This window comes from Salvelinus alpinus, chromosome 30 (assembly GCF_045679555.1).
Source record: "Salvelinus alpinus chromosome 30, SLU_Salpinus.1, whole genome shotgun sequence".
NCBI classification, from domain to species: Eukaryota; Metazoa; Chordata; class Actinopteri; order Salmoniformes; family Salmonidae; genus Salvelinus; species Salvelinus alpinus.
In genome coordinates, this window is record NC_092115.1 from 11,419,764 (window position 1) to 11,431,984 (window position 12,221).

General features: G+C 40.5%; 1 protein-coding gene across 6 annotated transcripts in view; it reads right to left on the bottom strand.

Annotated features, from left to right (window-relative positions):
* LOC139559921 (RNA-binding Raly-like protein) overlaps positions 1 to 12,221 on the bottom strand; it is a 58,788-nt gene that overhangs the window by 2,484 nt on the left and 44,083 nt on the right. For 3 of the 6 annotated variants that reach the window (XM_071376388.1, XM_071376389.1, XM_071376384.1), the window contains 6 exons: positions 2,490 to 2,568; positions 2,057 to 2,104; positions 1,740 to 1,948; positions 1,315 to 1,428; positions 1,066 to 1,202; positions 619 to 656 (listed from right to left, as the gene is read on the bottom strand). In XM_071376388.1, the coding sequence (XP_071232489.1) occupies positions 624 to 656; positions 1,066 to 1,202; positions 1,315 to 1,428; positions 1,740 to 1,948; positions 2,057 to 2,104; positions 2,490 to 2,568 (620 nt within the window). In that variant the 3' untranslated portion in view covers positions 619 to 623. Of the gene's footprint in view, positions 1 to 601; positions 657 to 1,065; positions 1,203 to 1,314; positions 1,429 to 1,739; positions 1,949 to 2,056; positions 2,105 to 2,489; positions 2,569 to 12,221 lie in introns of all 6 variants that reach the window. The other 3 variants (XM_071376385.1, XM_071376387.1, XM_071376386.1) reach the window with 3 other exon arrangements.

Below are 12,221 nucleotides of genomic sequence, written 5' to 3' on the forward strand. Positions count from 1 at the left end.
CCCCCCCTGTTTCACACAGTAAGCTTCCATTCCCCCATCAGACAGGGATATATGGCTGATTTTAAAATGAAATCGTCAACCCTGTAGTAAACGTTTTTTTTTCACCTCTTGAGATGGAAACATTTTATATTAAGTTGAACATGTGCTCTTTATGACAGAATGTAAAAAAAAAAGTGAAATGTACATGTATTTAAATCTGCACCAAGTTTACTCTTCTCAAAAGGCACTGAATTGGTGGAAGGATCCTACTATTGCTTTATGAGCTCCAGACAATGATTATCTGGAGGTAAGTTGTAAAAACATTCCCTAAAGATGCTGATTCCTGAGTCACTGCAGGAACAATAGGTCGTCGGGGAAAAAGCCTCATTCTGGTCCACGCTCAATTTTTGGAATGTTAAATTTTTTTGCTATGAAATGTGCTATTTTTTTTTTTTTTTTTTCATCCAAATAGACGGCTCGTTTAGGTGAGCGGAGCCAAAAGATCTGGAATGCCCGTCGCTACCGCTTGGCTGGAACAAAAGCCTACACCAACAGGCCCTTACACTGACACTTATAATAAACACTTCTAATTAACTCGTTTAAATTGAACCAAACATGTCACCTGAGTGATAAACTGACCTCTCTCAATTGTCAATGTCTGATAAGTGGTTTTCTATCTGAAAAGAAGAAAAGAACAACACAGTAAGCAGTGATACTGTTTTAACCATTCAGGATTAGACTCACCCATTGTATAACAACACAGTGGTTTACTCATAATGCTGCTTAGGTATCATCCACATAACGCTCTGGGCAAAAGTAGTGCACTACATAGGGAATAGGGTGTCATTTGACCCCATTTAAGCCTTCAGATGTACGATGACAGACTAACCTCTAACTTGACATTTTTTTATTTTTTTATGTAGTTCTGTCCTTGAGCTGTTCTTGTCTAATGATGTTCTGTATTCTGTCGTTCTGTATTATGTTTCATGTTTTGTGTGGAACCCCAGGAAGAGTAGCTGCTGCTTTTGCAACAGCTAATGGGGGGGGTCCTAATAAAATAACAAAAATACCCCTTGGCCTCCTCACCATATCGTTAGTGCCTTCATCGTCAAAGACATCCTCGTTGGCTTCGTCTGTCATCTCTCCCGCCTCCACGTCTCCGGGGGGGTCCGCGGTCTTGGCACGGAGACACTTATACACTCCTCCCTGTTTCCTCTGGGCTGCTGGGGGAAGGGGGGGATGAGAGAGAGAGGATGAGGTCAGGTTAGAGGTTAGTCTGACACTCACACAACAGGACACACACAGTCTGAACACACACAGTCTGAACACTCTTACCTGCCTCTGTGCGATGCTGTCTCTCAATCCTCTCCAGACGCCCCAGTAGAGAGTCGATCTTGGTCTTAATCTGGGACAGCTCTTGTTTGATGGTTACCAACTGGTCGGTCTTTACTGGGAATATACAAAAACAGAGACAAATGATGTTTCTTGAAAAGAATATGCTTCTTAACTATGACTTCACCAAAACAGTTCTGTCAAAGAGTAGGAGACAGAGCAGTGCAGAAGGGGGAGAGAGATAGGGGTGAGAACGGAGGGAGAGGGGAGGACAGAGATAGGGGTGAGAACGGAGGGAGAGGGGAGGACAGAGAAAGGAGAGGGGGAGGACAGCGGAGCCGAAGACAGAGATAGGACAGAGAGAGGGGAGGATAGAGGGAGAAAGAGTAGGACAGAGGCAGGCAGAGTGACTAGAGTATTAGACATACACATAGGTCCTGCAGCTGAAGACCCAGAAGTGAGAGGTAGAGGCGAGGACGGAGGAAGAGGTCTGGAAGAAGAAAAGGAGTCAGAGCAGGTCCTGACCGGCAAGGAAGATTTGATTCGCCGCAGGGACGGGACCACGACACGAGATCGTTTGGCAGGTATCGGCGATCGGATGGGGGGTTCCACCACGCGTCCATGATACTCAAATAACCTGGGGAGACGAGGCAAAAGTTTTAAGAAGTAGTTAAATAGGTAAAGCGGAGTACATTGTTTTCCAAAGAAAATACTAGAATAGAACAGAGCATAATGATTTGCATACCTGCTGTAGAAATCCTCTCTGTAATAGTCGTAGTCAAACTCATAGCCACTGTAAAGACAGAAATAGAGAAGTACATGCAATAAGCCACTGACAAAACAAAAGGGATGTTGATCAGTCCCTGGTATGGTTGGGTGACACTGATTTTGTCCCTACTCAAGGGCTAGTATTAATGAAAGTGGGTTTTAGTGAAAGTGGTTTTATAAATGTAAGTGGGTTTTTAGTGTAAGTGGTTTATTAATGTAAGTGGTTTTAATGAAAGTGGTTCTTCCAAGAAGGAAGTGGCCATAGCTTGTCACTCTCTGGCACAAAAAAAAAGGTTTGAGAAACGCTCCTTTAGCCAACTCTATTTATAGAGTAGTACAGAGTGTTTCTATGGTTGTGTCCTGCTCACAGAATGACAATCTATTTCTATGGCCATGCTTATGACCCTGACCTGTAGAGAGAGGAGAGGGGCCTCTTGGAGCCCACCACCTTTGGCCTGTAGGGTCTCGGTTCTCCTGCCATGTTGATGTCTGGAACATAAACACAGCAGCTTCAGGATCACTGTCTGAACACTTCACACAGACCACACACAAACTTTTAGAATCCATGGCCAACTGTCAGCTAGCTAATAACTTTAACTTCTCGCTCTATTCTTAATGTGCACCAGTCTGGCTGTAGACCTTCGACATAAAGCCGTTTCAGCAGCTGCGCTTGTTTTAGATGATGTGTTAAATTGCTTAGATGATTAAAAATCATTGTGGTGCCCTATTTATAGATCTTTCTAAGGTCTTTCACACTGTTAAACACTCATTCAAAGGTTGACTGAAATCAGGCTTATTGCAAGTGGTCAGACAGGACAGACACAATGTGTGATTTTTTTGATGGTGTCAAGTCTAAGACCTGTAGCTAGCTAGCTAAACAATAAACCATAATCCCAACTCATGACGTTACTACCCTGCATGAATCTGCAGGTAGCTAACCAACCAGGTTCAATGTTAGTTAGTTAACATTAGGCTATAACTAGCATAGCAAATGGTTCTGAGATATGAATAATATTACTATACTACACAGATCATACAGCTAGCTGACCTAACAGCAGTCAAGCACCCAAACTAACTGGCTAACGTTGGCTAGCTTGCTAGCTACTTCCAGACAAATGAGAGAACAGCTCACTGACCATTTTACTCGCCCTATTGAAATGGATACTTGCATAGTGGATTATTTTGTTACGACGTGTAGCTAGCTAGCTAAACAATGAACCATTATCACAATTTATGACGTTTCTACCCTGCATGAATCTGCAGGTAGCTAACCAACTAGATTCAATGTTAGCTAACCAACCAGCTATAACTAGCAAAGCAAATGGCTCTGAGATATGAATAATGAGCTAGCTAACAGTACACTTTAACTTGAAATGAAAAAGTCAAAATTAGAAACGTGTAATATCTGAAAATGTCAGGAGGAATATTGAACCATTCATCTTTACAAAACTGTTTCAGTTCAGCAATATTCTTGGGATGTCTGGTGTGAACCGCTCTTTTGAAGTCAAGCCACAGCATCTCAATCGGGTTGAGGCCAGGAATCTAACTGGGCCACTCCAGAAGGCGTATTTTTTTCTTCTGTTGAAGCCATTCTGTTGATTTACTTCTGTGTTTTGGGTCGTTGTCCTGTTGCATCACCAAACTTCTGTTGAGCTTCAATTGGCGGACAGATAGCCGTACATTCTCCGGCAAAATGTCATAATAAACTTGGGAATTCATTTTTCCATCGATGATACAAGCAAAGCAGCCCCAAACCATGATGCTCTCTCCACCATACTTTACAGTTGGGATGAGGTGTTGATGTTGGTGTGCTTGTGCCTTTTTTAATGTTTTGTCCAAACAACTCAACTTTAGTTTAATCTGTTCACCTAATATTTAGCCAGTAGCGCTGTGGAACATCCAAGTGCTCTTTTGCAAACTTCAGGCGTGCTGTAATGTTTTTTTGGACAGCAGTGGGTTCTTCCATGGTGTCCTCCCCATGAACACCATTTTGGTTTAGTGTTTTACATATCGTAGCCTCGTCAACATAGTTGTTAGCATGTTCCAGAGATTTAGCTGACACTGGGATTCTTCTTCACCCGATTGAGCATTCTGTGCTGTGCTCTTGCAGTCATCTTTGCAGGACGGCCACTCCCAGGGAGAGTAGCAACAGTGCTGAACTTTCTCCATTTATATACAATGTGTCTTACCGTGGACTGATGAACATCAAGGCTTTTAGAGATACATTTGTAACCCTTTCCAGCTTTATGCAAGTCAGCAATTAATCTTAGGTCTTCTGAGATCTCTTTTGTTTCGAGCCATGGTTCACATCAGGTAATGCTTCTTGTGAATAGCAAATTGTGAGTTTTGTAGCAAATTGGAGATGTTGTTTAGAGCTGCCCTGCCCTATAAAAAAACTCACAATCTCATCTCATTGATTGGACTTCAGGTTAGCTGACTCCTGACTCCAGTTATCTTTTGGAGAATTCATTAGCCGAGGACAGGTATTCCCAAACTGGGGTACGGAAAATAAAAATGTGATTCACATTTTCAAACAGTCTATTTATATTTTCCAACGGGGCTATTCATTTGGGTGAGTTTTTTTTATTTTTATAAATATCAGGGTTTTTGGATTAACAAGGATTTAATGTTTAAAAAACACTTTCTTTTTCAGAAATAGATCTTGCCTCTCCCGAAACAGCAGCAAGCAGATTGTACAGTCAACTTCCCTGCCAGTTCTTGACTATGGTGACTCAATTTACCAGAATGCAGCAGCCATTTCTCCTAAACCTTTGGATGCCGTCTACCATAGCGCCCTTCGCTTTATCACTAGGTGACAGTTTTAATACTCATCACTGCGTCCTGTATCAAAAGGTTGGCTGGTCCTCATTAAAGTCCCATAGATCTCTTGATTTCTCCCTTTTTGTTTACAAAGCCCGACTACACACTCTTCACGACTTACCTAACTTCCTTATTGAAGTATAAAGACATGAGCTACCAAACCAGTTCACAGGGTTAGTTAACTTCCTCGCGTCTCCACTGAATTAGGTAAATCCGCAATTAAGTTTTAATGCGCCTCACTGCTGGAACAATTTGCAGAACTCATTACAATTGGATGATCTGGTGCCTCTCTGGCAGTTTAGGGTGTTGATTGAAGACCTAGCAGCTGAGGAATGTAACTGTTTTGTATCGATTGCTGTTTTGTTGTACATTGTATTGGTTGTCGTATTGTTGTGATCAGGGCACCCTTTTGGAATGACACCCTGGTCTCAATGGGTTTTTCCCTGAATAAATACAGAGTAGTACAACAGATAAGGAAACATCTGCACACACACACTGACAGCACTGACTCACAGCTCATCCCCTGTCCCATTCAGAGTGGCAGAACACTGGTCGGGGAGTGAGATGATATCAGTGTTGAAGCATCTGTCTGTCTGCTCAATCCTATGAGCCCTGAGGGTCTCTCAAGGTAATAGGACAGACAGGCACAAGCATGCACACACACACACACACAGCTACATCACAGAGACAGCTACAGTAGATCACACAGTGCCTTTCTTACATTCATACTTTGTGAGGGTCTTGATGAACAACTCATCCATAACATAAAAGACACAGCTGGACTCCTGCTGAGGTCACTAATGATAGAGTGGCACTCAACAGAGTACGTTCTCCCCTGGACTCCTGTTGAGGTCACTAATGATAGTGGCACTCAACAGAGTACGCTCTCCCCTGGACTCCTGCTGAGGTCACTAATGATAAGAGTGGGACTCTAAGTGAACACTGTGCCGTTCATCCAGGGAACACACAGTACTGTGATTGATGTCAGTCATTATACTAATCATATAATTGTGTGCTTTGGGGTTGTGTAAGAGAGTGTGTGCATATGGTGAGAGACAGAGTGTGTGTGTGAGAGAGTACATGTGGGTGTGTTGTGTGTGTGTGTGTGCGCAAGACAAGGTACACACACATGAATAATGTGTTGCTAAGCAATGGCCACTACTTAAGAACATGCATATAAATACAATTTGAACTCTGACCTTTTACAATGTTCTATTTTGGCTAAAAGGATATCAAAGGACATCTGAAGTGCCAAACCATCCCCATTTAGCAGAATGTACAGCATTAGCATTGCTACATCAGCTTGTACTCTCTTCAAACCATCCTTATCCCTGTCCACAGGCCTTAATGGAGGGAACAGCCTGTGTTTTAGAGACCATCAAAGCTGCTGCTAAGAGCTCTCACAGTCACTTGGTCTATGCCTCCCTTTTAGGAAACTACAGTATGGTAACTCTATTGGACTCGCTACGTGCTCTTGCCTACGTACAATAAAGTATAGTTGAGTGAGTGAACAGCAGATTGTGTTCATGATAGAGTTTTTTTTTAGTTTTGATGTGCCTTGAATTTGAATGAGTGTAAGAGACCTCTCATGTCGTTGGTAACAGATACCATCAGATAACTGCTTTTAAAGTCTGGATGTCTGGGAGAGCCAGGTATGAGTTATCTTTGTTTAAGGGCATGGCTGATATCTATGCTTCAGTATATGGCTTTATCATGCAGGAGACTGGCAAAACGGAGCTTCTTTTTTTTGTGATCAAATGTTTTTATTGTTTTACTATTTGATATTCTACAAGTGTATCTATCGGCGCTCCCTACCAGTCTATTCTCCATATAGCTAATAGGGATGAGCAAACTTGTTTTTCCACAGACAAACTTGGCACAGGGGTTCGGCACCTCATACCTGCCAGAAAGAGCCTCTCCTACACTCTTAGAAAAAAAGGGTTCCGAAAGGGTTCTTCAACACTCCCCGTAGAAGAACACTTTTTGGTTCCAGGTACAAACCTTTTTTAGTTCCAGGTAGAACCCTGTGTGGAAAGGGTTCTACTTAGAACCGAATGGGTTCTACCTGGAACCAACAAGGTTCTCCAATGAAGACCGCGAAGATCCAATTTAGTTTCTAAAAAGCACTTTTTTTCTTATGAATGTATAGCCCCCCTAATGCTGAGCCAAGACAGGCCGTGATTTAATCCAAGGCACGTTGTAGAGCATTGCACTAGATAGCCAACGATGCGCATTTTACCCGATGTTTGCGGAGATCGCATTCCCAATAAACGCTGTGCATGCCGGCTGAAGTGTAAATCACCTTTAAAGGTCAAATGCTATGTGTTTGTCGATAACATGCCTTGGATTGAATAGATAAAATAACTTTGACTTCAAGCTATGGCTTCTTTTCCTAGTATCCATACTAAATTAATGCTCATCTATGGATTTAGTGACCTATAGATACCAGGTCAAAAGGCCGCTGGCTTTGCACAATATAACTATAGAGTCAACACTGTAACTGCAATCCGATCGCCCTTTTTCGACAATGCACCATCAAAAGTTAATCTCCGATTGAGCTGACATATGCATCGTTTACTATGAATGCGGTCTTCACGAACGCAGGAATATTGCCTTTTAAAGCCGCATTGTCGACAGCGCTATACAGATTGAATCCCTGCCTTAGGCTGCCCACTACCTTGGCATTTTAAAGCATATTATGGCATTTCAACTCCAAAAAACACTAAACTTCAAAAATAATCCGCTCAATAGAACTCTCTATATACTATAACTGCAATTAGGCTTCCAAGGCATATGATGACATTCCAAAACACTCCTTACATCAGTGTTTCACAAACTAGGGGTCGCGACTCCACATGGGAAATTCAGATCAAATAAATATGTCGGTAACCTCCGGTAGCCGCTAGATGTGGTTGTAATAAACAGAGTGGTTTCTGTTTTCTTCCTACAAAATGTGGCTCGGTTTAAAGTTACAAAATATTATGACCTGATCACTGACAGATAAGACTCTCAGGAACTCATGCATGTCTTCTGTTTCCCTCTACAATGCCCACAAGGACTCATTAGAACAGAGTGGACAAGACCAGGCACTAAATCAGACTGGGGGGGAAATATCATCGATGTTATTCTTTTCTACACAGAAACTCATACAACATTATTGCCTGATGATCTTCTGAACTTCCCAATACCTTTCTGATGCATAATTCCTTCAGATGGAAATACTGTCAGACTGATTTGTAACAGACTGTCATAGCCCCAATTTTAAAAAAAGTAAACATTGGCCGTTGATTACATCATTTTCTTTTACATGGATATCAAAATGAGATTACGGGTCAGAAAGGTTTGGGAACCCCTGCCTTACGTACATACACAATCCTTGTTATCATCTCAATTGCTATTACTGTTGACTTGCCTGTTGTCTCCACTTCAGTTCTCTTTGGAATCAACTGCCTGAGGTAGTCACTTTAATGATGTAACCGAGTGACTGGGGCATGATGTAACTGAGTGACGATGTAACTGAGTGACTGGGGCAATACTCTGTCTGTCCACTTAGAGGAGGTCCATCCCTTTCATACTAGCCTTTAATGTGTTTTTCTGAGGTGTTTTTCTGAGGACTTTCTCATGGAGGAAGCAGGGAGCCAATCAATAAGTAATACGGTGAAGGTTTATGAGAGAGAGAGAGATGGAAGTCTGGGTTTTATTGTATTCTGCTCCTCTTCTTCCACCTGTTGCATCTGTCTCACCCTCATACACAACACACACATCTGTCTCACCCTCATACACAACACACACATCTTCATAGTGATTTGCTGTAGGGTTGGTTTGTAAAAAATATATATATATACTGTATATATATATATATAGAAGCCGAATGTGAGAAGCACAATGTGCAAATAATACTGTACATAATGTAATACTGTAAATACAATAATGATGTAATTAATACATCTTTACATAGAAACATGAATAACTACTCACATCTTTACATAGAAACATGAATAACTGCTCACATCTTTACATAGAAACATGAATAACTGCTCACATCTTTACATAGAAACATGAATAACTGCTCACATCTTTACATAGAAACATGAATAACTACTCACATCTTTACATAGAAACATGAATAACTACTCACATCTTTACATAGAAACATGAATAACTACTCACATCTTTGATTGCGGCGTCTGCCCTTATTATACATTGCCATCACGAACTGGAAACGGTTTCATGCAAGTAGAGATGCTCTATTCTAGTCGGAGTCCCAGAAATGAACTGCAGACAGTACTAGGCAGGACTCACAGTGCCTCCCTGGACTGTACCATGGCACAGCCGATCCGGGGGGGGGGGGGGGATACAGCATCACACACACACAGTCTGAGTGGATTAATCAATGGACACATGACAATCAATATACACAATGTAATATGGGGAAAAATGCACCAAATTATTTTGTAATCTTCAACATACGGTAGAAATGCTACCAAAAATAATTTACTGAAACTTGTTACAGATGATGGAGTACTTTAATGAAAATGTTTTCATTTCAGTCTCCATCTCCACTAATCAAAGTTAATTGTAAGGATTTTTAAAATATTAATAATGTAAAATTAACAGCTGTACAGAAAGACTCATGTGAAGGCCAAATTACAGAGGAGGAACTTCCTGATGCAATTAAAGCCTAAAGTCTGGGAAAACTCCAGGGCTGGATGGCCTACCAGTTGAGGTATACCAATCCTTGTGTGATGTACTCAGAGGACCGTTATTAGCATGTTTTAACCACTCCTGTACAAATGGTAGATAATCAGATACTCGACAAGAAGTTCTGATTTTATTATTACTGAAACAGAACCCAAGTGGTAAATATAAAGATCCAGTCCATTAAAAAAATTGGAGGCCCCTTACACTTCAGTGTTGTAATGCAAAAATTCGAGCAAATTGCATAGCACACAGAATTAAAAAGGTATTGTCGTATATTATTCATCCTAATAAGACTGCTGTTTTACATGGACGATACATTGAGGATCATATAAGACTGGAAACAATAGAACACTATGACCAATCTGGGAAACCAGGCCTTAAATTCATAGCTGACTTTGAAAAGGCTTTTGATAAAGTATGACTGGAATTGACATATAATATTTACATTTTGGAGAATCTCTTATACAATGGGTTAAAGTTGTGTATAGTAACCCTAGGTGTAAAATAGTAAATAATGGCTACTTCTCAGCCCAACTAACCGGTGCCTGTATAGAGCCTCGCTACTCTTATAGCCAAGCTACTGTTATTTTTCACTGTCTTTTTACTGTTGTTTTTATTTCTTTAGTTACCTATTGTTCACCTAATACCTTTTAGAAATTGCACTGTTGGTTAGTAAGCATTTCACTGTAAGGTCTACACCTGTTGTATTTGGCGCACGTGACAAATAAACATTGATTTGATTTGAAAGTATTAAACAAGGTTGTTCACTATCGGCATATCTATTAATTATGGCCAATAAAATCAGATATAACAATAATATCAAGGGGCTGGAAATCCAGGGCATAAAAACAAAGGTGATGATTTAATGTTTTCTTTTAAATCCATAATTTGGATCCCTCCACAGCCTCATAGAGGATCTAGATACTTTTTCTAACCTCTCTGGATTTCAACCAAATTATGATAAATGTACTGTATTACGTATTTGATCACAAGAAAATCCAACCTTTACATTACCGTATAGTTTACCATTAAAATGGTCTGACGGTGAAGTGGACATACTCTGTGTTAATATCCCAAAACAAAGAAATTATCTCACTACAATACAATTTAATAGCAAGTTAGCAAAAATAGATAAGATCTTGCATGGAAAGGAAAATACCTGTCTATTTGTGGAAAAATCACCATGATTTAACTCTTTAGTCATATCCCAGTTTACCTATTTGCTTATGGCCTTGCCTACACTTAGCAACTTGTTTTATTCAATTATATGAGCATTTTTCCATTTTATTTGGAATGGCAAGACAGACAAAGTTAAACGGGCCTATTTATATAATGAATATGAATGTGGAAGGCAGCAATGATTAAATATTAAAGCATTAGATCTCTCACTAAAGGCTTCAGTCATACAAAAGTTATACTTAAATCCAAACTGGTTCTCTAGCAGATTAGTAAGAATGTCTCACCCCATGTTCAAGAATGGCCTTTTTCCCTTTATTCAGATTACAACCTCTCACTTTCGGTTATTTGAAAATGAAATAATGTCCAAAATATCGCTTAAAAAAAAAAACAAGCCATAGAAAGTTGGTTGCAATTTCTGTTTAATCTACCAGAAAAGACCGAACAAATATTATGGTTAGACTCAAATATACGAATTGTTAAAAAACACATTTTTGAAGATTATTTTTTTAACCAGTATAATCTTTGTAAATAATATCATAAATAGGATTGGTGGAGATATGTCATACATGCAGCTAACAAAAATATAAACAAAAGATTAAACAGCAAAGCTGTCATCGAGGCAAAGGGTATTCTCTGCATCAGAGGTAATTCCAGGTGACTACCTCATGAAGCTGGTTGAGAGAATGCCAAGAGTGTGCAAAGCTGTTGTCAAGGCAAAGGGTGGCTACTTTGAAGAATCTCAAATATAAAATATATTTTGATATGTTTAACACTTTTTTGGTTACCACATGATTCCATATGTGTTATTTCATAGTTGTGACATCTTCACTATTATTCTACAATGTAGAAAATAGTAAAAATAAAGAAAAACCATAGAATGAGTAGGTGTATCCAAACTTTTGACTGGTACTGTGTGTATGTGGACGTCCCTTCAAATTAGTGGATGGATTCTGGTATTTCAGCCAGACCCGTTGCTGATAGTGTATGAAATCTCCAAAGATAAACATTGGCAGTAGAATGGCCTTACTGAAGAGCTCAGTGACTTTCAACATGGCACCGTCATAGGTCACCTCCTCAAATTTCTTCCCTGCTAGAGCTGCCCCGGTCAGCTGTAAGTGCTGTTATTGTGAACTGGAAACGTTTAGGGGCAACAATGGCTCAGCCGCGAAGTGGTAGGCCACACAAGCTCACAGAATGGGACTGCCGAGTGCTGATGCATGTACCACGTAAAAATTGTCTGTCCTCAGTTGCAACACTCACTACCGAGTTACAAACTGCCTCTGGAAGCAACGTCACCACAAGAAACGTTCGTCGGGAGCTTCATGAAATGGGTTTCCATGGCCGCACACAAGTCTAAGATCACCATGCGCAATGCCAAACATCGGCTGGAGTGGTGTAAAGCTCGCCACCATTGGACTCTGGAGCAGTGGAAACGCGTTCTC